The sequence below is a fragment of the Harmonia axyridis genome, chromosome 6, assembly GCF_914767665.1.
Source record: "Harmonia axyridis chromosome 6, icHarAxyr1.1, whole genome shotgun sequence".
NCBI lineage: Eukaryota > Metazoa > Arthropoda > Insecta > Coleoptera > Coccinellidae > Harmonia > Harmonia axyridis.
Genome location: NC_059506.1, coordinates 16,098,320 through 16,123,728, shown reverse-complemented (window position 1 = coordinate 16,123,728; position 25,409 = coordinate 16,098,320). Strand labels below are relative to the sequence as shown.

General features: G+C 32.8%; 2 protein-coding genes across 3 annotated transcripts in view; both read left to right on the top strand.

Moving 5' to 3' along the window:
- LOC123682000 (neurotrimin-like) overlaps window positions 1-25,409 on the top strand; it is a 910,163-nt gene that overhangs the window by 64,498 nt on the left and 820,256 nt on the right. The gene's annotated exons all lie outside the window — the stretch shown is intronic.
- On the top strand, window positions 8,275-10,443 carry LOC123682002. The gene is made up of 5 exons (XM_045620382.1): window positions 8,275-8,931; window positions 9,396-9,498; window positions 9,577-9,666; window positions 9,717-9,872; window positions 9,932-10,443. The coding sequence occupies exons 1-5, from the start codon at window positions 8,363-8,365 to the stop codon at window positions 9,977-9,979; spliced, it is 966 nt and encodes a 321-aa protein (XP_045476338.1). The 5' UTR covers window positions 8,275-8,362; the 3' UTR covers window positions 9,980-10,443.

Genomic DNA, 25,409 nt, shown 5'->3' with positions numbered 1-25,409 from the left:
AACAAGTATAATTTTTTTTAAATCAATTTACAATTGAATTTGCTCATTTATATTGACGACCTGTTTCATATTGGATGCTCTCTTCACCGGTTCTCACGACGCTGTGTTTCGAAGTATTTCTGTGATACTTGAGCATGCATTTGATATCTCCATCGTATCGAGTCTTTTATGGACTGCTTCAATCCTTACTTTTAACTCGGTCAAGTCAGCTCTTCGTTCTCCAAATACCATGTCTTTGATTTTACCTTAGAGGAAGTAGTGACAAAAATTTATGTCTGGAGATTTCAGTGACCACTCAGTATCCCAGCCAATATGACCCTTTCATCGAGTACCTCTCTCAAGTACTTCTTGACGATACCTGAGCATATGGGGATAAAAGTATTCATCCGATGTTGAACTGAATGCACTGCAGTCTGAGAAATATCAGCAAAGTAAGGAGCCATTAAATCTTCATTGTGAATAAATACTATATACAATCACTACCATTCAAATCAAATACATTTTCATGGCGTAATTACTAATGTTTGTTTTCAATCCATTACCAAGGAAAAACTAGGTTAACGCAATCATTAAGAATTATAATAGCATGGCAATTTAGTATTGAAATCGTTTTTTTAGTTTTTCACCTCTAGTTAGCGTTGAAGATGGAGAATACAGGGCTGCAAGTGAGAGTTTTCGAGAAAGCATTTTTACATTTGAGCGATTTGGGTTTTCTTCCCGAAAATGATGAATATGTACATTCTCCATTAATATCTCCTTTTTTCTTGACTGGCGTCTTCATGAAATTGGGTATAATAGGCAATATGTTCAAAGAATTAGATAGTGAGTAAAAAAGGAAAATACATTTTTTATATAATTACAGTTCACCGATATCTGTTGCAAAGATGGGGTGGTTTTAGTAGTTACTATTTGGTAAATATGTCGGTAAGTGATTTTGACGATGCTTTAATTACTTACCGACGCCTTCATAATATATTTAATGCATTAAATATTAAGTACTGAAAATAAAAAAGTTCCATATATTTATCAACAAAATAACATAAAAACATATGGAATGTAAACGTACCTACGAGTATAATTGAAATAGGAATGATACAATTTGAAATGGTTATAATGCCAACACTGTCATCAGGGTGTCCCAAATTCAATGCTCACTTAGAGCATCTCGAGAATTATAAGACTTGGAGAAAAATCTTTAATAACAACCGATTTCTCTTTTCGAAATAATAAGAAGCAGATCATACAAATCATTAACTGTTTTAGAGATATATAGATGAGATTTGATGTTTTTTAAATATAGGAAGCCCTATATTTTCCAACGTAGTTTGTTAGACGCAGACATATCAAAAAAGCCTCCCGTTATCGGTTTTCCAAAAATGTCATTCGGTTTGAAGATGTTGAGTTTCCGACTTCATTGTCTGAATATGACACCTTATATTTATAATAGAGATTTGATTCATTTGGCGTCTTTTCAGATTACTGAAAATATAAAAAATAAACATAAGTTTATTTTTTTATTACAAAGGCAACATTAAGTTTGAATGATGTTAAGAAATTCATATATGTATGGTAAATGTTATTATTCTATAGGGAATTTTTCACTTGTAAAAAATTTTGAGGGATTATAGAAGAAAATTATTGAAAGAAGAAATAATCTTTTCTCTATTTCAGTATCGTAATGAGTTCATTACAGTTTTAAAAACAGTGCTGTAATGAACTCATTACAGCATCGTTTTCAGTTATATTTTTCGTTTTGTGGTTGTCTATACTGACTTCCAATCCTATTGAATTTCAACAAACGTCAATAATTGTCAATATAATAATAATAATTTGGATATAGTGGAATGATTTGCAACATTAATCGCAATTTTTCTTAATTCTGGTGGTGTTAAATTTATATTGTCAGACATAATTCACGAATTCAATGCGTAACTGTAAATTATTCTAAAATTCGAAACGTACCTACGATTCAAATTCCGTAATCTGTCAATTTTCGTAACAGTCACACCAACTGCTAAGATACAATACAAATGTCACTAGGATATATAATATGAATTTTTCATCGAATTTTGACAATATTATACAAAACTTGACTGAAATAGAGAAAATATCGTCTAATACTCGTTGCAGAAGGCAATTCCAACACTCATTCGTTCCAAAACTCGCTCTTTCATCGCTCGTTTTCGAATTTCGCATTCGTGTTGGAATAGGAGCCCATTCTGCAACTTGTTTTAGAATATACTATTAATCAATGCCAAATGTTTTATTGAATGGCTACATGTTTCGATCTTCGAGGGATCATATTAAGGCCGATAATTCCAGAAAAATATACAACTGTTCAAAAGAAACTAACAAAAGCAATGTAACGGAAAGACAAAAAAAATATATAACATCAAGAAAGAAAGAGATACAAATTACTTGAACTTATCATTATCACGAAAATCCTGTAAATAAAATTGACGCATCAACATAAAAGAGTCACCGTGGAAAAACAACTAAATTTGGGAAGTAATACTGGGAATTTAACAAATCAGAAGGTGTTCTATCCTTTGATCTGGTGATAAAAACTTTTTCTAAGTTATCGCAACTGGATGTGTCGAAAAGAGAGTAAAGGACTGTTTCTCTCATTCGAAGTTCCATTTTATATTCATAACTCTATTTGTTTTTTTTCGATTAGAAGGTAAGCTTTTTTCAAAAAGAATATTTTTCATCTATTTTCTATTTTAATCAATAATATTATTTAAAAAATTTGAGTTTGTGATAATGATAATTTGAATCTTTTTTTTCTCAAAATTTATATTTTTTTTCGCCCCTGTTAAATTGCTTTTGTTTGTTTCTTTTGCCCAGTTTTGTCTTTTTCTGGATTTCAGGGCCTTAAGATTATCCTCCGTATATTCACAAATGAGCACTAATTTTGATAAAATCAATTCAGCAAGTTCTGAACGTTGTTGAAGCCTATATTTCTCCTTGATTGAATGGCATAGCCTAATGAACACAATAAGAAATGTCATGGAAAATATTGCAGTGTTGTCATTAAGACTATTTTGAATTGTATTTCTTTTTGGAAAATGAAAAACGTAAATATAAATTGTTTATGGCGATGTCTAGTGTGTTGGTGGAATTTGTATTTGTATTTCGTATGTTTTCGATCCTGATATAAGTGATGATAGAGCAATATATAACTTGAATTGAAGATCGATCTTGTTCAGATCGAAAAATCGAATGTCCAAACAATTAGGGAATTAATTGTACAGGGTGGGCAAATTTCGATGTTTTAGCACTACAACTTTTGAACCAGAGGAGATAGACAAAATCTGATACCCACTTCTCGATCTCTTTTTCTGAGAAACTAACAAGGGTAGTATTCATTTTTGGCCACCTTCTTTTGTTTTCGAGTTATAAGCGAAAATTGGAAAAATGGCGATATCGAAAAACATTTATATCTCCGCTAATACTGATGATAGCGCTCTGAAATTAAAACATTATACAGGCACTTTTTTACGTAGAATCCAGTGGCGTGCTCGTATTTTCAAAAGGGTTTTTAATTACGAAGCTATGACCCAAAGTTATGTCTTTTTAAATGGGAACACTAGATTTTTGTGCCATTTTCTGAAAGCTTAATTTTTCCTGATTTCAAAAATATATAACATCGTATGATTCGTATCAAAATAAATAACAGAAAATGGTCGAAAACCTTTTTTTACTTAAGAGTCTCAATATTTCTATGGTTTCAACTGTTGATGAGCCTTCCTATAACAAGAGCAGTGTCCTTCCGTCAATCTGATTATTTCTATGCTTTTCACTTATTTCTACAAAATTCGAATCTATATTTATTTTATACAAATAGTTTCGAAAAGATAAACGAACTTGGAAAAAGTTTCCTTGGTAGCTTGAACACAGTTTCAAATATTCATCTATTGAAATATCGAGAAGAGGTGTCGACTGTGCATGGTTGTCATTATTAGGTTAAATATTATTTCTTGTTTGTCCCTTCGTAATTAAAATGTTGAGTTCAATCAGATATGCATTGTTTCATATGCTGTTTAAAATGGATTGGTACTTGTGCGTATTGATTCTGGAGACCTATGTAAATAATCTCCTGATACATGCATCTCAATACAACTGTTTCGATTAAAAAATTTATAAAACATATCTAGATTCGAATTTTGTAGAAATAAGTGAAAAGCATAGAAATAATCAGATTGACGGAAGGACACTGCACTTGTTATAGAAAGCTCAATTTTTCTGTGTTCATCAACAGTTGAAACCATAGAAATATTGAGACTCTTAGGTGAAAAGAGGTTTTGGCCATTTTCTATTATTTATATTGATCCGAAACATACGATGTTATATATTTTTGAAATCAGGAAAAATCAAGCTTTCAGAAAATGACACAAAAATCTAGTGTTCCTATTTAAAAAAACATAACTTTGGGTCATAGCTCCGTAATTGAAAACCCTTTCGAAAATACGAGCACGCCACTGCATTCTACGTAAAAAAGTGCCTGTATAATGTTTTAATTTCAGAGCTCTATCATCAGTATTAGCGGAGATATAACTGTTTTTCGATTTCGCCATTTTTCCAATTTTCGCTTATAACTCGAAAACAAACGAAGGTGGCCAAAAACGAAAACTACCCTTTTTAGTTTCTCAGAAAAAGAGATCGAGAAGTGGGTATCAGATTTTGTCTATCTCCTCTGGTTCAAAAGTTGTAGTGCTAAAACATCGAAATTTGCCCACCCTGTATATAAGAGTTATTTATTTAATTCATTACAAACTGTTGCCACCCGAATTTTGTTGATAACAATCAACCGAACAAAAGAATTAAATAATCAGGAATCACTAATCAATTGAATGAATATGAGGGTGGTTTCGGGATTTTTATATTTTATACAATTTTTCATCCTCAAAGTGTTCAAGTTCACAAACTTACCAAAATTACAAAACAAAAACTTGCATAACTATGCGTTTATTCACATGAATCTCAGACTGATAGGACAAAATGATATTAATCAGAAAAGTAGAATTCTATTCAGACAGTGTCTCTCTTAATTTTCGTGAGATAATTATTGAAATTCATATTTTCAGATTGAAATAATTATAGCCTGAGAACGAAATTTATTTTTTGGTTGATATTGACTATAATCAGGGCCCCCGCAACCGCGCGTTCAACGCGTGCACCGCACGCGGGCGCCACTCTATAGGGGCGCCAAAATCTCTTATAGACCACATGAAAAACCGAAAGACCAAATTTTTTTTTTATTTTTTCAACAACTTTGAACGTGCAAGGACATCTTTTACACATCCAAACAAGTTCCCGAACGTCGCAATCCCCATAAAATAACCTCGGCCACAGATTGCAATTATACGATTCTTTTCGAGTAAACAAATCATAAATAATCATCCCTTTGTCGGTACGGGATTTTTTTATGGACCACCTGCACCGGACGGCGGGCACCATTTCTTCGATCATCACTAAAACGCATATGGCACACATAAACAATCATAAATACCGAAGCAATAGCTTTTAGCCAGGGGAATTACTGAAACTTTCGCCACCATCTGTAGGAAAAATACTACAGGTTACAGAGAATTTCTGAAACTACCAAAATCTTGCTATAGCTTGCTATGCTATAACAGCAGAAACCTATCCAAAGAATAGTTATTTTGTTTCGAAACGTTTAGGGGTTGAGGTCAAGACGCAAAAAATTCTACTAGTTTTTCTGATTGGCAACATTTATCCTCAGCCATTACAAGACATGAAACATCAATTGCACATAAAGTTCACATGAATAAATGGATGAATTTAAAAAAAATGTTAAAATTGTCCACAACGGTGAACGATCATCACTTACGGGTTTTAGAAACTGAAAAAAAATATTGGCATGACGTTCTAGGAAGAATTGTTTCAATTGTTAAATGTTTATCCAGGCAGTGTCTAGCTTTTCAAGGTTCTTCTAAAAAACTTTTTGAAAATGATAATGGGAACTTCCTCAAAACTGTCGAAATGATTTCATCTTTTGATCCTGTGATGAGAGAGCACATTAGTCGAGTGCAAAACTCACAAACAAATTCTTGATGACCCATTATTTAGGCTACCAGATACAAAATGAAATTATTGAATTGATGGCTTCTAAAGTAAAAAATAATATTTTGGATATGGTTCGAAGTTCCAAATATTATTCAATAATTTTAGATTGTACACCAGATGCAAGCCATACAGAGCAAATAAGCCTCGTTTTGCGTTATGTTGTTCTAAATGACAGTTCTAAAATGGTTCAAATACAAGAAAGTTTTATAGCGTTTAGTCCAATATTCGACTCCACAGGGGAAGGGCTATTCAATTTTGTTATGGGATTTTTGGAAAATTTAAATTTAGATATTAGATACATGAGAGGTCAAGGGTATGATAATGGGGCGAATATGCGCGGAAAACATATTGGTTTACAAAAACGCATACTCGATGCTAATTCTAGGGCTTTTTTTGTGCCATGTGCTGCACACAGCTTAAATTTAACTGTAAATGATGCTGCTAAGGTTTCAAATGAAACACTGAATTTTTTTAATATTGTACAAGAACTAAAACATTTTTCTCCTCATCCACAAAAAGATGGGATGTTATAAAAAAGCATGTTCCTCAGTTACATCTAAAACCCCTAAGTGATACTAGATGGTCAAGTAGGATTGATGTTATAAAACCACTAAAATTTCATTTAATTCAAATATGTGATAGCCTTTTAGAATTAGCTGAAAATGATACTTTCACCATAGAAACTAGACATAAAGCAAATTCTCTTTTATCAAATATTCAAACTTTCAAATTTATTTGTAGTGTAATAATTTGGTATGATGTTTTATTCCAAATTAATATTGTAAGCAAAATGATGCAGAGTGTAGCGATTGACATTAAAGTGTGCCAAAACTATTTAAAGAATTTAGTTGATCATTTTAAAAATTATAGAGATGATAATGTTTTTGAGGAAAAACTTTCTGAAGCTGGAAAACTAGCGGCTGCTCTTGAGATAGAGCAAAGTTTTCCTCCATTATATAGTGTAAGACGAAAGTATAAACCAAAATTGTTCGATTATGAACACACGGATGAGGCACCTCAAGATCCAAAAATCGCTTTCAAAATTAATTTCTTTTTGAAAAATCTAACGCTAAGTTCTTTAAATAGTAGGTTCGATATGATATCTGAATACGATAACGTTTTTGGTTTTATTTGTGATATTCTTAAATTAAATGACGAAAATCTATTAAAATGCTGTCATGCTCTTCAACAAAAGCTTACTGATCAGGAAAAGAAGGAGGCTGACGTGGAAGAAAATGATTTATTCAACGAGATAAAAGCCCTAAGATTGTTTTCATTACCTGAAGCGTCAAATCCTCTCGAAATTCTACAATATATTTTTGAAAATAATCTAACTTCTTCTCTACCGAATCTTAGTATTGCCTTAAGAATCCTTCTGACTTTACCTGTGTCTGTTGCTTCTGGTGAGAGATCATTCTCTAAATTAAAAATAATTAAAAAATATTTGAGGTCTACTATGTCACAAGAAAGATTATCTGGATTGGCCATCTTAGCTATAGAGCAAGAGATACTCGATAAAATTGATTTTGATGATATAATAAAAGAATTCGCAGCAGCCAAATCTAGAAAAACATCCATTTAATTTTATCCTTTAATTGAATATTTTATTTGTTATTCGTTTATTGTTTGGTTTATATATTTATGAATAGATTAAAGAAGAATAAAGCTCAGGTTTTGAAAACTCTGCAGTTTCATTACAAATTTAAAATAAAATGCGGTTTTGATCGAATGCTTGAATAAAATAATGAAAAATTTAGAAAATGTATTATGCAACAACTGACAGCATAAAGTTCTTAAGGCATCCAAAAAAGGTTGCTGATAGCTTTTTTAACCCTTCTACAAATAAATTCCAAACGAAAACTGAAACATTTTTTGCCGATTATCCTGCGACGTTTTTCTCCACTTCCCCCCTTTAAGGGGCGCCAAAATATTTTCGGCACGCGGGCGTTGATGACCCTTGCGGGGGCCCTGACTATAATATATGTTGGCTCATTTTGCATTATAAAATTGATGAAGATAAAGATAATAAGTGTCTGTAATAATTCAAAATTTATGTTCAATTATTTTTCTCAAGGCTCATTCGAATTATTATGTAATTCTGCATTAAATGGGAAATAAATCGAAAGTGAAATATCTTTGATCATTCTCTGAATAACTAAAGTGTGTATTTCGAATAACATGAAATGTTCATTATTAATTTTTTTTCTGAATTGGATGAAAACATTATTTATGATTGAATTTCCAATGAAAATATTTTTTTTCAGAACAAAGTATGACCGAATTTTTCAATGGTCTGGTTTTTCTCGTTAGCCTCACGTTCCAAGCTTCAGTAGCAATTATGTTTTATTTATGTGGAAAACGAAACACAGAATTGAGTATATATTTACGAAGATATAATTATGGAGTATCGAAAAACATTCTGCCTCTGGTAAAAAAATTGGAGAAAATTACCGGTGCACTCTATAGTTATGTGGTTTATGGTTATATTGCTTTCTCACTGATGAACCATAAAGCCTACGAGGAATGTAATATGGTCAAGCATGGAGAAGGAGATACCAGACTTTTTTTCTGTGGCGTATATAGCACAACATGGTATCCTATATATTTAGATTTTCCTCCTGTGAAGCATATTTTTTTGGTATGGCAAGTTCTTGAATTGGCGTACTATATTCCCAAAGTATCAACTGCCATGGTAATTTTTTACGGATCTGTTGCTCTCATTGAACAACGTATCGATGATCTCAAGGACTTTTTGAGAGATACTAAAATCACAAATGCGAATGCAAATGAGGTGAATAGTCGACTCAAGTTCGCTGTGATGAAATACGAAGAGATTTCCGAGTAAGTATTTCGATCATGTGATATTTAGCCTGGCATGTGTAAAAAAATACCAGGGTAATTTATAATGAAACTTTAGCGGTGTAGCAACTCTTGAGAATCTTAAATGGCAATAGAGAGCAAGTTATGGTGTGAAAAACTCATCGAAGAGCAGTAGGAGATCAGTTTCTGAACGAATTTTAATCAATGAAATGTTCAATTTCCTTATCGTTCATTTCTCAACAGTGGTGATGTCTTTGTTCCATATTTTTTCTAAACTTCTGTAGTATTTTAAGTGTTATTTCAATACTTGCTTGCACTATTCTCTGGTCAAGATATCACAGACAAGTAAAAATTGTCTTGACACGGCACTATCACCATTCCACCATGGATTTTATTAAGTTTGATAAATTGGGGGGCTATAATAGCTTCCCAGTGTTATCGTTTCCACATTCTTTGATATATAAATTCAATTGTTCTTTTTACAGACTTGTTCAAGTTATGAATTCGACTATTGGATTCATATTTTCACCTGTACAACATACAATATTACTTGGTTTATTGGTATTTCTTGAATTCCGAATAATCCTGGTAATTGGCCATTTATTATTCACATAAGAATATATAGAAAATGAGAAAAATATTGAAATGCACGAGTACAATTTTCAGGAAAGAAACATGGAGTCTATACCTTTATTAATCTTCTGGAGTTCCTTCGAATTTTTAATGTGCTGGAAAGGGCAAGCTCTCGAGAACTCGGTGAGATCTTAAGTATCTTACCAAGCATTAATATCAAATTGTATTTTCAGAGTTTATCTCTAGAAAGAGAAGTTTACGAATTTCCCTGGTATGATTTGGACCCTTCTTCTAGAAGCATCTTCAAGATATTCTATGGTCAAGTTCAACTAACACTGCACATGAAATCCCCACCATTCATAATATTGAATATGCAGTACTATCACGAGGTCTGATCCGAAGGGGAAATATTATTCATTGTCAATAAATTTTATTTCACTCGTTTCAGGTTATGAAAGGAACTTATTCATTCTTGATGTACCTACACAGATTCTGAATCAATAGTGGGAAAATTAACTGAGAGCATGTTGAAAGCTGAAAAAGGAAATGATTACTTGAATTCATATAACAATATTTTTATAATTTTAATAATTTTTCAGTAATACATTCACATATTTTGAAAACTAATTAAATAGCTATCACATCTGATATATAATCAATTGAATTTTGGTTTTGTCAATTTACTAAACGTTTCAGTAAGTAGGTATGTGAATTTTAGAAGAGCTCAATCAAATTTGATTGTACATTATTCACCAAATAGGGCTGAAAATTGAAAAGTGAATATTACGTTCGATCTAGGAGTATTTCGTCCACCACTTGTCCTAACGGACTCGTAATTTTATCAATCGGTTTGTTGTCATGTTTTTGCCAAATAAACAAGTTTCCGTGGAAGAGAAAAAATTATCGATAATATTTGAAACACTCGTGGTATTACCTTTGATAACTATAACCAAAGCACTGCATTTTGATAATTCAATGACATTTCACTGAGCTTGACTTTCATTATTTCGGCGAACGTCCAAGAATGTTACCATGGGAATGATTCCAATATGGCAAGAGGAGAAACACCAAAACGATTATACCTCGTCGTCAAGGGTATATACACTCATCAATATGCCATGACTATGAGAAATTTACGGATTCTATTGGTTTCTCAAAAAATTAGTTATACAGGGGAAGTAACTGTATAGGGTGGGCAAATTTCGATGTTTTAGCACTACAACTTTTAAACCAGAGGAGAAAGACAAAATCTGATACCCTATTCTCGGTCTCTTTTTCTGAGAAACTAACAAGGGTAGTATTAATTTTTGGCCACCTTCTTTTGTTTTCGAGTTATAAGCGAAAATTGGAAAAATGGCGATATCGAAAAACATTTATATCTCCGCCAATACTGATGATAGAGCTCTGCAATTAACACATTATACAGGCACTTTTTGACGTAGAATCCAGTGGCGTGTTCGTCTTTTCAAAAGGGTCTTCAATTACGAAGCTATGACCCAAAGTAATGTTTTTTTAAATAGGAACACTAGATTACTGTGCCATTTTTTGAAAGCTTAAGTTTTCCTGATTCAAAAATATATGACATCGTATGGTTCGTGTTAATATAAATAATAGAAAATGGTCAAAAACCTTTTTTTATCTAGGAGTCCCAATATTTCTATGGTTTTAACAGTTGATGAGCACAGAAAAATTGAGGTTTCTATAACAAGAGCAGTGTCCTTCCGTCAATCTGATTATTTCTATGCTTTCCACTAATTTCTATAAAATTCGAATCTATTATATGTTTTATAAATTGTTATCTAAAAATTGATTTGGAAATAACGAAAAGACCCACAAAATCGAATGTTCCAATCGAAAGAGTTGTAATGAGATGGATGTATCAGAAGATTATTTTCATAGGTCTCCAGAATGAATAGGTACTCACAAGTACCAATCCATTTTAAATAGCATATGAAACAAGGCATATATGATTGAACTCAACAATTTAATTACGAAGGGAACAAACAAGAAATAATTCAACCTAATAATGACCACAATTGCACAATGCACAGTCGACACATCTTCCCGATATTTCGCACCGAATTCAATAGATGAATATTGGAAACTGTGTTCAAGTAACCTAGGAAAATTTCTCCGAGTTCATTTGTATTTTCGAAACTATTTTTATAAAACATACATAGATTCGAATTCTGTAGAAATTATTGAAAAGCATAGAAATAATCAGATTAACGAAAGGACACTGCTCTTTTTATAGAAAGCTCAATTTTTCGGTGCTCATCAACAGTTGAAACCATAGAAATATTGGGACTCTAAGATGAAAAAAGGTTTTTGACCATTTTCTGCTATTTATTTCAATACAAACCATACGATGTTATATATTTTTGAAATCAGAAAAAATTAAGCTTTCAAAAAATGGCACAGAAATCTAGTGTTCCCATTTGAAAAAATATAACTTTGGGTCATAGTTTCGTAATTAAAGATCTTTTTGAAAAGACGAGCACGCCATTGGATTCTACGTAAGAAAGTGCCTGTATAATGTTTTAATTTCAGAGCTTTATCATCAGTATTAGTAGAAATATAAATGTTTTTCGATATCGCCATTTTTCCAATTTCCGCTTATAACTCGAAAACAAAAGAAGGTGGCCAAAAATGAATACTACCCTCGTTAGTTTCTCAGAAAAATAAATTGAGAATGGGGTATCAGATTTTGTCTATCTCCTCTGGTTTAAAAGTTGTAGTGCCAAAACATCAAAATTTGCCCACCCTGTGCATACCCTAACCAGAGGTAGAGTATGACTAGGTGAGTATGGATTGACTGCAAAAAATTAATTTCGGCCTTTCCCCAGGAAGCTAAATGGTGAATTTGCATATTCTTGGAAATAATGAAACCATCATCAAAACGAAACTTATCGGCGGAATTTATTGAAACTTGGAATGTAATTGACACATGCGGTCGAGTCAGAGAGGTATTAATCTTGCAATATTCCAGGACCAGGATATTTGTGAAAATATACACAATGATTTTGAATTTGAAATACAAAGTGATATTTCCAACCTGAACACTTTAAATGAGAAATAATGAGTCAGGTCTTGAAATATTGAAATAATCAATATGTATCTGGCTCGACCTCGGCATGTGTCTATTACATCTTGAGTTTCAATTAATTCCGCCTATAAGTTTGGTTCTGATGATGGTTTCATTATTTCCATGAATATGCAAACTCACCCTGTAGCTTTCTTTGGAAAGGCAGAAATTAATTTTTCGCAGTCAATCCGTACTCACTTAGTCCGATTCTGCCTCTGGTAAGAGTATGTAGAGTTACTGTTAATGCACCCAAACTGCATTTTGTCATTTCAACAGCTTCGAACTTCAGTATCTACGATAATTTCCAGTAATGAACACTAAACTGAAACAGAAATATTATTATAACAGAACTGTAACAGGAAATTTCCATTGAATTGAAGAACTATCGTTCATATATTACAGTACTAGTTAATTGTATGCGAAGCTTAAAACCTGAGTTTTCACAGGAATTTCCTGTAGTTAACTAGTATGTTACAGGGATTTCTTGCATTCCCTATTGAATATTATCGTACTTTTGGCAGTAATTTCCATGTGTAGTTGACATTTGTTTCCATGAAATTTTACCGGAAGTTTCCGGTTAGTTCTACCGTAGAGAATTGTTGTAATTCAGGGTACTTCCTATCAGTATTTGAATGCTATTTTGTAATGGATTATGTCTGAACAGTGACTTTGCAAATAGAGGTGTCTTGAATCTGGGAAGAATTTGCCATATATTTATTATAATGAATATATATATAAAATTCTTCCCCCGATTTCAGACACCTCTATTCGCAAAGTCACTGTTTAGACATAAATAAATAATTTTAATTTTTAATTTAAAGTGAATACATTACATAAATTACAAAATACTTCACGTTAGAACTAACCGGAAACTGAAATTATTTTATATAGCTAACCACCTGTAGGGGTGCCCACTATTTCATCAAAAGAGACAATATATATTGTTATAATCCCAAATCGCCAACATTACGGGCTATTAAAAAACCCTTTATTCGCAGCTACAAGTTCTTCAAGGGTGCAATTTATGCATTTATGAAACAGCGCTCAAGAGCTCTCCACAGTGTTTTTTTTTATTTACTTCAATTACCAACCGCTCAAACATTATATTGTACCTATAGCCTAAGAAATAAGATTTCCGTGTCTGATTAGGTTTGTGATCCACGTACAGGTTCTTATCGATATTCATTTTCTCACTTGTGCTTGAACTTTCAAATCAATCATCAAAGTTTTCACAATTCGAATGTTTGAATTATAAAGCAACCAATTCTTTCTGCACAACATTCTTCCATCATTCATAAGTCATGCTCTCATATTACGCCAGTTGAATTCGGTTGAGCTGAATCAATCTCTAGAAAAAATATTCAATTTCCACAAAGCAGATGGGCAAATCTCAAATGTAAGGTGTAAAGTAACACATTTGAAGACAGATTTACAGAATACATAATGCAAACAGGAGCCAAATCATTTTAGTGAGAAAGTACGGTATCCTGGATTCTGAAAACTTTTCACCCCTAAATCCGACGACTTGAATGCATAACAAATAACGTAGTGGATGTACTCCAATCGGTAAACCGAAGCATTGATGCGAGTTGCCACTCCAAACGTGCCCAAATGTCAAATTCATCTTGTTAGAAATAACGACATCCTTTCGTCTACTCAAAAGGGGAAAAGGTTGAGAAGAATTGCTCTTCAAATTTCGCTGTTAAAATAATTGAACTCTAGGAAGGAACGAAATTTTCCGACAACCAGCATGAGGAATAACTTCCTTACGGAAAATGTTATTTTGAATTCTTCGAGTGAAAAATGAGAGATGTTTCATATTTGTTTTACTGCCTCTTCACTCCCACCCTAAAAGATCAAAGATATTATTTCACGATTTATAACATTTAAGAAGAACATTCTCATAAAATCTCAATTCCTTGTGTTATTTGAAGCTTCGATTTTCGATTAATGCGTATTATATTTGTTCAGTTTCACAACATATCTATATTCATATAATAAAATTTATCGATTCAATATCTGGTCTGGTTTGAGCACTCCACATGTTTTGTGAGATTAGGTATTCTTATGAGAAAGACAGAGAATACAAGTTTTGATAAAAATTTCGAAGTGTCAATACTTTGATTTCTACCATTAATTTTGAATTTTTTACAATCACATTGAATGTGATGTTTTTTTTTCTTATCAATATATAGATGTATTCCTAAATTACCAAAACGTTGGTACGATAGCTGGACGTCAACATCGCAGGAGGCCGGATGATAGAATTGACAGGACTCTGTCCTATTACAAGAGGAAGAAGAAGAAGAAGAATTTCTGAATTATTGAAGAAATAGATGCAGAATTCAGAAATTACTTATAAAAATAAGTAATATCTGAATTCTGAATTTATTTCTTCTCTTGAACTAAATGTAGTTCAAGGATAGAAATGAATTCCTTTTGTGTGGCATCATTTGTTGCATCGTTTTCAATCTTGAGTGATTTTCTACTTTATAATGAGTTCTTTTGTTCAGGAAATCGTTATCAATAATTAAAATGACTTCCACAAGTTTCAATGTTGGCGTTGATGTTGAAGCCAAAAGTTCAAGTAGGGTCCTCCGTCCTCCAGGTGGCGGTCACACCGATATTTTTGAAGTAAAGGAACCCATTGTCCCTGAAGTTCGTAAAGAAGATAATAAGAGAAATGCATCTTCAATTTTAGAAGAAACTAATACTCAAGCTATTCAAAATGCCAACTCCCAAATAACAAAAACTGAAGAAAAGTCTACTCAAGAGAGCTCTCCAAAAGAAATTTGGGAAATGCCTACAAATCAAGTAGAACAATCAGCACAAATATATATATATTTTTCAGGGCATACTGATGATACTTCTCTCTCGCATATTAATTATTTCAGAAAAGTGGTATAATATACCGAATATGTTTTTAGAAATAAATTACTGAATGAAATAAATGCATTTCATAAGTGAAATATTTTCAATTCAATTTTCATTAGTCAAGCCATAATATAATTGGATAAATAGGTATCAATATGATTAGTTTTGAGTAACATCTAACATCGTGATATAATTTTATATATTTAGAAACATCTTATGTAAATTGAGTTATCTCTCAATAAATAAATGAAAAATGGACATGTGACTTTCTGTAGTATCCCTAAAAATATTCAATACATTAGCATTTGTAATACTTTGTTGGGACTGTAATAATTGAAGGGTAACGTGGAATGATCAATTCGGACAATGTCAATATTTATAGTTCTACGTCTGCTCACCTTTGCGCTGCATTCTTATTTCCTTTTGCCTATTTCAGTATCATAATGAATACATTACAGTTCTAAAAACAGTGCTGTAATGAACTCATTAGAGCATTGTTTTCAGTTATATTTCTCGTTTTGTGGTTGTCCACACTGACTTCCAATCCTATCAAAAATTGGGATTAAGTGAAATGATTTGCGACATTATTCGCAATTTCTCTTCATTCTGTTTGTGTTGAATTGATTTCGGCAAACATAATTCACGAATTCAATGCGTAATTATAAATTATTTCAAAATTCGAAACGTACGTGTATAATCTGAATTTTTCATTGAATTTCGACAATATTTCACAAAACAGGATGAAATAGAGAAAATATCATCTAACACTCGTTGCAGAAGGTAATTCCAACACTCATGAAATAGGAGCCCATTCTGCAACTTGTTTCAGAATATACTATTCTCAAATTCTGTGATTATTCCGTTCATTCTTCCACATCTTGTGGGACAAAATCGTGCGAGAATATATCGCACAGTTTTCATGGTTATATTTTATTATTATATGTTGTTACTCCGAACTTTCCACCACGGTTTTATCTGTCAATTCATCCATTTGTTCATCAGTTCTGCCAACCAACATTTTTCAATGCAAAAATCACTAAATGATATTCATGGCAATATTTCATTCATTTCAATAAAAATGTAATGAAGTAGAGAAAATAATGTATAATACTCGTACAGAAGGCTCATTCTATCACTCGTTCATTCAAAAACTCGTGGAAGAATATAAATGCCTTCTGCACTGGTATTATAAATAACTATTCTTCTAGAGATTTAAACAAACGATTATTCTTCACCTACTTGAAATCAACAGGTAATGCATTATACAGTTCAATACCAATGTATCTGGGTGATTTCTCAAAACCAGTCAATTTGTGACTTGATCTTGCTAAATCATTCTAACTAGACTACATACCGTTGTTAATTAATAATGAAAAAGTGTCAATGTTAGTTTTGAACATATTTCGAAAATATATACATGATAGGTAAAACTTTCAGTTTTTTAAATAACGATCTATATGATATTCGATCATTTACTCCACAAATGAACAGCTTTCTTCTGCAGTTTGAAAACTCTATCCACGTTTGGAGAGGGCCCCCTAAAAAAACAGTGCATATGTGATTCTAGATCTGAAATAACTGAAATAATAGGACATTTAGTTCATTCAGGACACTATTGACATCCTGGAAAACCGAAATTGAATTGGTAAATATTTCGAATTAAATTTCTGTTTGTTTATGCTAATGGTTTTGTTCCAAAAAGTTACAAAAATAATTGTAGGTATCAATTTTCAAAACACATCGATTAGTTACTTTGAGTATTTCTTCATTCTTGAGCTATTAAAAATGGCTTGAATTAATCGGGAGAGATCTCGTCTGACTGACAACCAGAAAACTCCAAGCAGGGCCTAACTGGAGAAGTAAATTTGAGGATTTCTCAGCTCTTGAGCATTTGAATGTTATTACACTCTGTTATTATAGAATGCAATGAAATTTTAGAATTCACAAATTGAAAATGATTTCATGACATGGGTTATTTTGAAAAAAGTGACTTTTTAAAATATTTTACATCTTCATTGAATAACTGACTACATGGTTTGAATTTTGAAAATTACAGCTGAAACATACCATAAATCCAGACACTTTTAGAGTTATTAGTATAGCTCTTCTTCTAATAATATAATGATAAGAATTTGGCAAACAAGTACCCAAAAATGCAATAATTAATGAAGGGCCTTCGGTGGAAAGGAACATCCATATTTTAATTATCTTCAATGAGATCTTTAATGAGCGATTCTTATACAAATAGATCTCTCTTCATTGGATCTTTGATATATGAAATTAAGGAAATGATATATGCTGTTATGTCTTTGTTAAAAGCATAGCAATTTTCAGTGAAATTTTTGTAATAAGAAATAGAGCTGCGACAGAAGGTTCAAGGCCTACTTCAATGTCTATAATTCCTCAATGGATTATACAGGGTGGCCATTTTTTCAATGGGATTGTATTGGTAACTTTTAAACCATAAGAGTTAGAAGGTCGGTCAAATAGAGAAAAAGTTGCATGCATAGAAGCATTATCAAGCAGTTCAAACAAATCGAGATTATCAGGGCCGGTTATTGAGATATCATAAAAAAAGTAAATTCTGTCGTTTTGATTTTTCTTTTTTTCCCACTTTATTTCAAATATTATCAAAAAATGTTACAGGAATTTTTTATTCGACAGTAGATTGTTCTCAATTTGACGTAATCAGATTTCGTATCCAACGTTTCGTGCTCTCTGGGCCACCCTCAACCTCATTTTTTTCAATACGGATCTGTATATTTTATGACATTTTCGAAATAACTTTTAACGCTGAATTCAACGATATATCATACAAATTCATTCAAAGTTGATTTTCAGGTGATTTTGACCCTTATCCAAATTTCTTTGGGTCGGATATGTATTAGTTTAATTAACAACAAGCAATACATTTCGATGAGAAAATCAACTTACTCATCTTGAACTAAATGGAACATATCAGAATCAAATCAAGAAAAAAGTAATAATTATTTACATATTTCAATTCATAATGATTTAACGAATTATCATTCAATGAAAGAAAAATCGAATGATTATTCGAAAGTAAATGAAAATGAATGAAGTAAGTGTTCGAAATGTCCACCATTTTGTAAAATGCACTTAACGGTTCTGGAACCCATACTTCTTATACATTTGCTTATTTCGTCTTCTTGAATACCTTCCAATACATTCTCAATCTTCTCGCGAGAAATCACTATTGTTGGATTTGTCATTTGTTCCAGAATCGAACTTTATTTTGATATCATTACGATATGAGTTTTGAAAGCTTGGTATTCAAATTTAAAATCATCGTATTCGCGTGTCTTGACTATTTTATTAACAGCAGTTTTTGATTCACTACAGATCCGACCCAAAGAAATTTGGATAAGGGTCAAAATCACCTGGAAATCAACTTTGAATGACATTGTATGATATATCGTTGAATTTAGCGTTAAAAGTTATTTCGAAAAGTGTCATAAAATATACAGGTCCGTATTGAAAAAAATGAGGTTGAGGGTAGCCCAGAGAGCACGAAACGTTGGATACGAAATCTGATTACGTCAAATAGAGAACAATTTACTGTCGAATAAAAATTTCCTGTAACACTTTTTGATAATATTTGAAATAAAGTGGGAAAAAAAGAAAAATCAAAATGACAGAATTTACTTTTTTTATGATATCTCAATAACCGGCCCTGATAATCTCGATTTGTTTGAACTGCTTGATAATGCTCCTATGCATGCAACTTTTTCTCTCTTGACCGACCTTCTAACTCTTATGGTTTAAAAGTTACCAATACAATCCCATTGAAAAAGTGGCCACCCTGTATACATTACATATACATATTTCATCGTTAGATGTTGCTCTAAGTCTAGACAAGGCACAACAAATATGTAGATGACAAGTTTTTATATGAGTTCATTTGAAATTTTGATTCATAAATCTAACCTTAAAAAGTTATGTTCAATACTACTTGACGTACTTGATATGAACCGTGTAACTTACGCTTTTTTTGAGAGTCAGATATAAAAAACAAACTCATGGGATGTATCAGCTTCCGAAACATATTCATATAAAATTTCATGACAATGTTGCCTTTAGTTTAGGAAAAATAGTAAAAAATATGTAGTCTTTTTCTTCAACGCCCTTTTTCTTGAATACAGAAATTTTCACAAAGCGAACCTCAAGAATTTTTAGTTTTCTACATATCCTAGAAACGGAGTCCTTTTTTTTTTAAACAAGTTGTATAATTACTGACTCTATTCACAATAAGCAAGTGACAAGACCAGTTCTATAAGATGAACATGGCAGGCTACACTATCAAAATCTGCAAGATAATCACTTACTTAACTATGTACTATTTGAGCCACAGTTACACATCGAAAAACAATGCAAGAAGCACTAAAATATTGATGGAAGGTTCATCAATAAGAATAATAATAATAATAATTTATTATTTTTCTGATTGATAAACAAATGATGACAAATAAATAATATAATATAATAAAATAAAAATGAATCAGCTAATCACCATAACATCATTGAGGTAATCGTTCACTGTATAATAACATCTATTCAATAAAAACTTTTGAACAATTTTTTTTTAATTCTTTCAAAACAAAACATCGAATATTGCAAATGGTTTAACACATTAATACATACGAGCGATCTCTAACTTTGTTGTTCTATGCTTGGGAACATACAATGTTCTCTCACTGCTGGTTCCATAGTAATGAAAACTAGACAACTGTACTAATTTTTTCTCATTTTCACACCTTTACATATAGTAGACATTTCAAAATGAAAATGGATGATAAGGTCATAATATTGTTTTCTACAAAAATGGGTTTACAGAACGAGAAGGTGAGCTGAAACTCATACGTAGAATACGTGTCCGTATTATGAAAGCCCTTTCAACATCCGAAGAGTTTCCCCATAGTAGAATATTATACGACAGGTGGCTGTAGACCATACTATAATAGATTTTGATTAGTGACTCCAAAGGAATTAAGGATTTTACCCCATTTATGGCAAAATAAGAACTGTTCAGTTTTTTGCAAACAGAATCAATGTGCTTACCCCATTTCAAATTATTATCAAGATGAATGCCAAGAAATGTAGTAGCACTCTTAGATGAAATAGCACTAAACAAATGGCGAATCACCAGCTTACGATCACTATGCATAATTGTGAAGTAGATACATTCGGTCTTGTCGATATTGATCATTAGGTTATTCTCATGTCGCCAGTTCACAAAGGTTTATATTAGCTCAAAGAGCACCTAATGTTGTTCGAATGTTGGGGCCGAAACTACTAATGAAGCATCATCAGCGAATAGACTCAATAAAAACCTTCTTATCCGAAGACGAAGAGCGTCTACACGTCAGCAAATCTCAAATTTACAGGGAGATAATTGATAAAAATCAAAAGTAAGAGAGGACCAAGGATATATCCTTGTGGTACTTTCAGATCGTGCTCGTCAGATAGGCAGCCTTCAATCTTCACAAAATTGATCTACACTCGAGATTCGGAGCCAATCCAAAAATACACCTCGAAAATCCAAATTGTACATTTGTCAACTATAAACTAAAATGAAAGACTATCGAATGCTCGCGAGAGGTCAAAAGATGAACCTGCTGCATGCAAGCCATTGTAAAGGCATTCATACACATAATCAATAAAGGAAATTGCAGTTGTTTCCGTCGAGTGACCTGATCTGAAACCATGTTGGGCATTATCGAGTACATTGAACTTTTCAAGATATCTGATCATTCTGTTAAACACTCACACAACACTTTCGAACACTTAGAAGATAGAAAATATACTCACAATAGAAATAGGTCTATAATATATATAATATATCTATATAGGTCCTGCATAATAGGAAACAGTATGTACAGATAGATAATGAAAAAAGTGAGCCGCAGGAGATTTTCACTGGTGTGCCACAAGGCTCAGCTTTGGGCCCACTTCTATTTTTGATATACATGAACGGACTTCTTTCTCTGGAAATAGATGCGATCATCTTCGCTGATGACTCCGCAGTTCTCGTTACTGGCACTAACTGGGAGGAAGTGAAAGTAAAAGCCGAACAAATTGTGGAAAAAATAAGAAACTGGCTATGCGAGATGGATTTGACGTTGAATCTTAAGAAAACGAAGTTCATGACTATATCATGTAATAAGTTGAATTTGCCAATATTCAATATTTGAGGTTGAAGGGCCAGAACTCGTTTGAAATAAATTGAAGGTGAATCCACAACTTATTTTGGAGTATAAATTGATAGATATCTTAAATGGAATTTTCATATTTGTGAGGTGGTAAAAAAATTGTTGTGATTTTTCTCTTGAGATTTTTGGGTACTATTCCAGTTGTTGAGATGATAATTGCAATAGTTCTCGTTGATATCATTCCCACTGCCGCTTTATCTGAAATTCGAGGTCCCTATATTTCGACATTTTTTCGACCTCCTTTTGACGCATGTTGTTGTTATTTGGTATTGCCACGTCGATGAGTATTGCCTTACTTTTTCGACTAGTAGAATATCTGATCTGTTGTGAAAGTTTTTTTTATCAGTCAAAACTGAACGATCCCAGTACAGTTTATAGCGTTCGTTTTCCAGGATGGTCTCCGGTTGGTACTTGTAGTATGGTACTTTTTCAGAATGAATTAGTTATAATATGGTTGCCAATTCTTGGTGGTAATATTTTTCCTAGTGCATCCTGTCTCTCTTTATATTCATTTCCTGCAAACATTTGACATCCTCCCGTGATATGTTGGATTGTCTCATTCGTTGGATATGCTTGCAGTAATTTCTCGATGAGATCACTTGATCTTGAATGGCTAAAAGAAATCCTTCCATTTCTGGATATATCGCACCTGATGTGAGCCAATTGTTCGACGCTTCAATGTCGACATGATCCTGGTTCACCTCGTTGAAATGTCTTCCATGCAGGGGCTTCTTTCTCCATCTTTGCGGTTTCTCTTGGTTTGTCTGGTGGTTGTATGAAAATTGTTCCATATGTTGTGAAGGTGTTGATTCGTCTGCTTCACACAGTATTTTGTAGACGTCTGATATACTTGCTTGATCTCTGAAGTATTCCCGTAGGCTTTCCATCTGCCCATTAGCAAGTTCCATGATGTCTGTCAGACCCCTGCCTCCTTTATTTCTTGGCAGTGTAGTTCTCTCAACGCTGCTTTTCGGATGGTGCTTATTTGCTTTTGTCTTCAGCGTTCTCATTTTGCGTTGCTGGTTTTAGATGTCTGTTTTGCTCCATGGAACTATAAAGAATGAGTATGTTAGAATTGAAAATGAATATGTATTGATGGCCCTCGTCATGTTCTTGCTGTTGAGGTTTGTTTATAAAATCTTTTTAGTTCTCCTAACAAACTTAATACTCAAGTCTTGATTTATTCTTTGGTGGTTGATTCGTTGGTTCTGTTTCATTCCAAGGTATTTGCAAAGATCATCGGATTTCATAGCTTCTATTTCCTGCCCATTTGCGAGAGTAATTGGTTCATCTTGAATTCTTCTTCGCACTACGCTGTGAGTACGATACTTGTCCAATCCGAATTCCATACCTTCATCTTTCGAAAAACTTTCCACTAGTTTGACCATAATTTCTAGGTGGTTTTTATTGCCTGCTATCAGTTTCAAATCATCCATGTACAGCAAATGATTGAGGGTGGTAGTATTATTATTGCCTCTAATGTTGAAACCCTTTTCAGTAGCGATCAGCTGTTTAGAGAGTGGGTTCAGCGCTAAGTAGAACCATAAAGGGCTAAAAGAGTCTTCTTGGAAAATTTCCCTTTTATTATTATTATAATTCGTCATACTATTCATATCATTTTTCATAAAGATTGGAACAACTAAGGCCTTTTTCAGAATAGTAGGAAAAATGCCAGAACTTAGTGCAAGATTAATAAAGTGAATAAAATGGACATAAAATTTAGAATTCTATCAGATACAGAATCGGCTCCTGGACACTTATTATTTTGGAGTGACATTATTACATCATCCACTTCACACTCAAACACTGGATGAAAGAAAAATGTTGTATTCAGCATTACTGAGGAAGTACATGAGGAAGATAAAGATCCCCCATAGTATAGGTGAAAAGTGGTTTCGGTTACCGTTGAAATAAAATTGAAAGAAAGAATAGAATGAAAGACAGAATGAACCAGGAGAAAAAAGATCACCTTGAATTTGAGGATAGATGGATAAATGATAAATAGAGTCAATGGAGATGTTACACTAGATGAAAGACATCCATGAAGGAACCATATAAAATTCGAAGTGGATAAAACAAACTCAGCAATGAGCAAACTTCACCAACTGATAGGAAAAAAGAGTCAAATGAATCAAATTACAGTTTGAGAATGTCGTTCGCAAGACCTCAACTAATATACGGATCAGCTGCCTGGAGGTAAGCAGCCAAATTAGGAAGTTGCCAGTGATAGAAAATGAATTTTCAAGAGGTGCAATGCATAAGCCGAGTTTCGCAAGAAATCAATCAATCCACAAAGACTTGAAATGTGAAACTGACACAGATTTCCTTTTGAGAAAGTGCAAGGAAATTTTTGGAAAGTTAGTCAACATCCAAATGGCGAGCTAGAAAAACAATTTGACTACAATCTTGTCGAAGATGTGATTGATACACCCGTCACCTGAGGAAAACTCAATTTCATATATCGAAAAGAAGAGACTCTGATATTAAAGATATAGGTATAGAGAAAAACCACATGATAGAAACCTTGAAAGAGTTACAAACGAAGCAGTCGAAATGTTAATAGGCAAATTTATGTCTGGAATTGTAAGAGTTGAGTTTAGAGAGTTGTTGAAAGTCCCACATTGTTCAACCTTTCATAAGGTAATTCGTCCAAAAGGATTCCAGCCTTTTGATGAAAAAAAATACGGAAAGATTCAGTGTTACAATCTAAGACCGAGAAACCTCTGAAGGTACCTAACACAGTACTAGGCCATCAGTTGAATAGTGAAAAACCCAATAGACCACTTTGTGTAACAATCCATCGTGATTAATTCAGCATTGAATGAATAATAGCTGTTGACCATCAGATATCGTCAGAAATTTTTATCTAAAAAATCAATTGAAAAACACAACGTTAGAATATCACAGTTTCTTTTAATTTATTCATGACTCACGATATAACTCAATTCATCATGCAATTTTTGGCTCCCTTCAAAGATCACATTATCTCATAGTATCTATATATCTCTTTCGGAAAATTGAACCATGTTTCATACACTCGCATTTCGTCTATCACAAATTTCAATTTATTAATCTCGCTTTGAATCAAAAATTTGCAGAAATCATTCATCTGATCCAACAGTGGACCATCCATAAGTGCTAATGGGATCTGAACTCACATAATAGTAATTCCTGATACCCTACCCAACTCGCTGTCATATTAGCATTCATTGTCGTAACCGTTTGCATTGTTGTCATGTTAATTGATTACCCCACTAATTATAACGAGGGAATGAATCATTGCCGCATCTATCTTATTCTCAATTCATTACCAAAATTATCGACCGTTCAACGAATTGTAGCATCATCTTTCGCCAAAATATTACGATACCTCATCAACTGAAAGAACAATCAACCCTGATATGTATTGATAACATCAAGTTTTTATAAATGCGCTGAAAATAAGGATATTTTTACACGATCCAGATTTCTGGATAACTGTTGTATCTGTTGATGAGACTGTAGGTCTGGTTAGTAGGCTGAAGGCGTAAGTAAGTGGTTTAGCCGACGAGATGGATGAATTACTTACCGACGTCTTCATAATAATACAGTCAATTTCACAAAAAATATACAGGGTGAGTCAGGAGGAACGGCCAAAGTCCAAGAGCGTATTGTACACGTGAAAATAATTAAAAAAAAATCATATGGTGTCATACGAGTGATATTCTCTCTGGAACACAATTCCTTGTTTTTCTTTC

Coding starts and splice junctions, on each gene's coding strand:
- LOC123682002 (XM_045620382.1), top strand. CDS start 8,363: ATGACCGAATTTTTCAATGGTCTGGTTTTTCTCGTTAGCCTCACGTTC. Junction 8,932..9,395: donor AAATACGAAGAGATTTCCGA/GTAAGTATTTCG, acceptor TTCTTTTTACAG/ACTTGTTCAAGTTATGAATT. Junction 9,873..9,931: donor ATATGCAGTACTATCACGAG/GTCTGATCCGAA, acceptor CACTCGTTTCAG/GTTATGAAAGGAACTTATTC.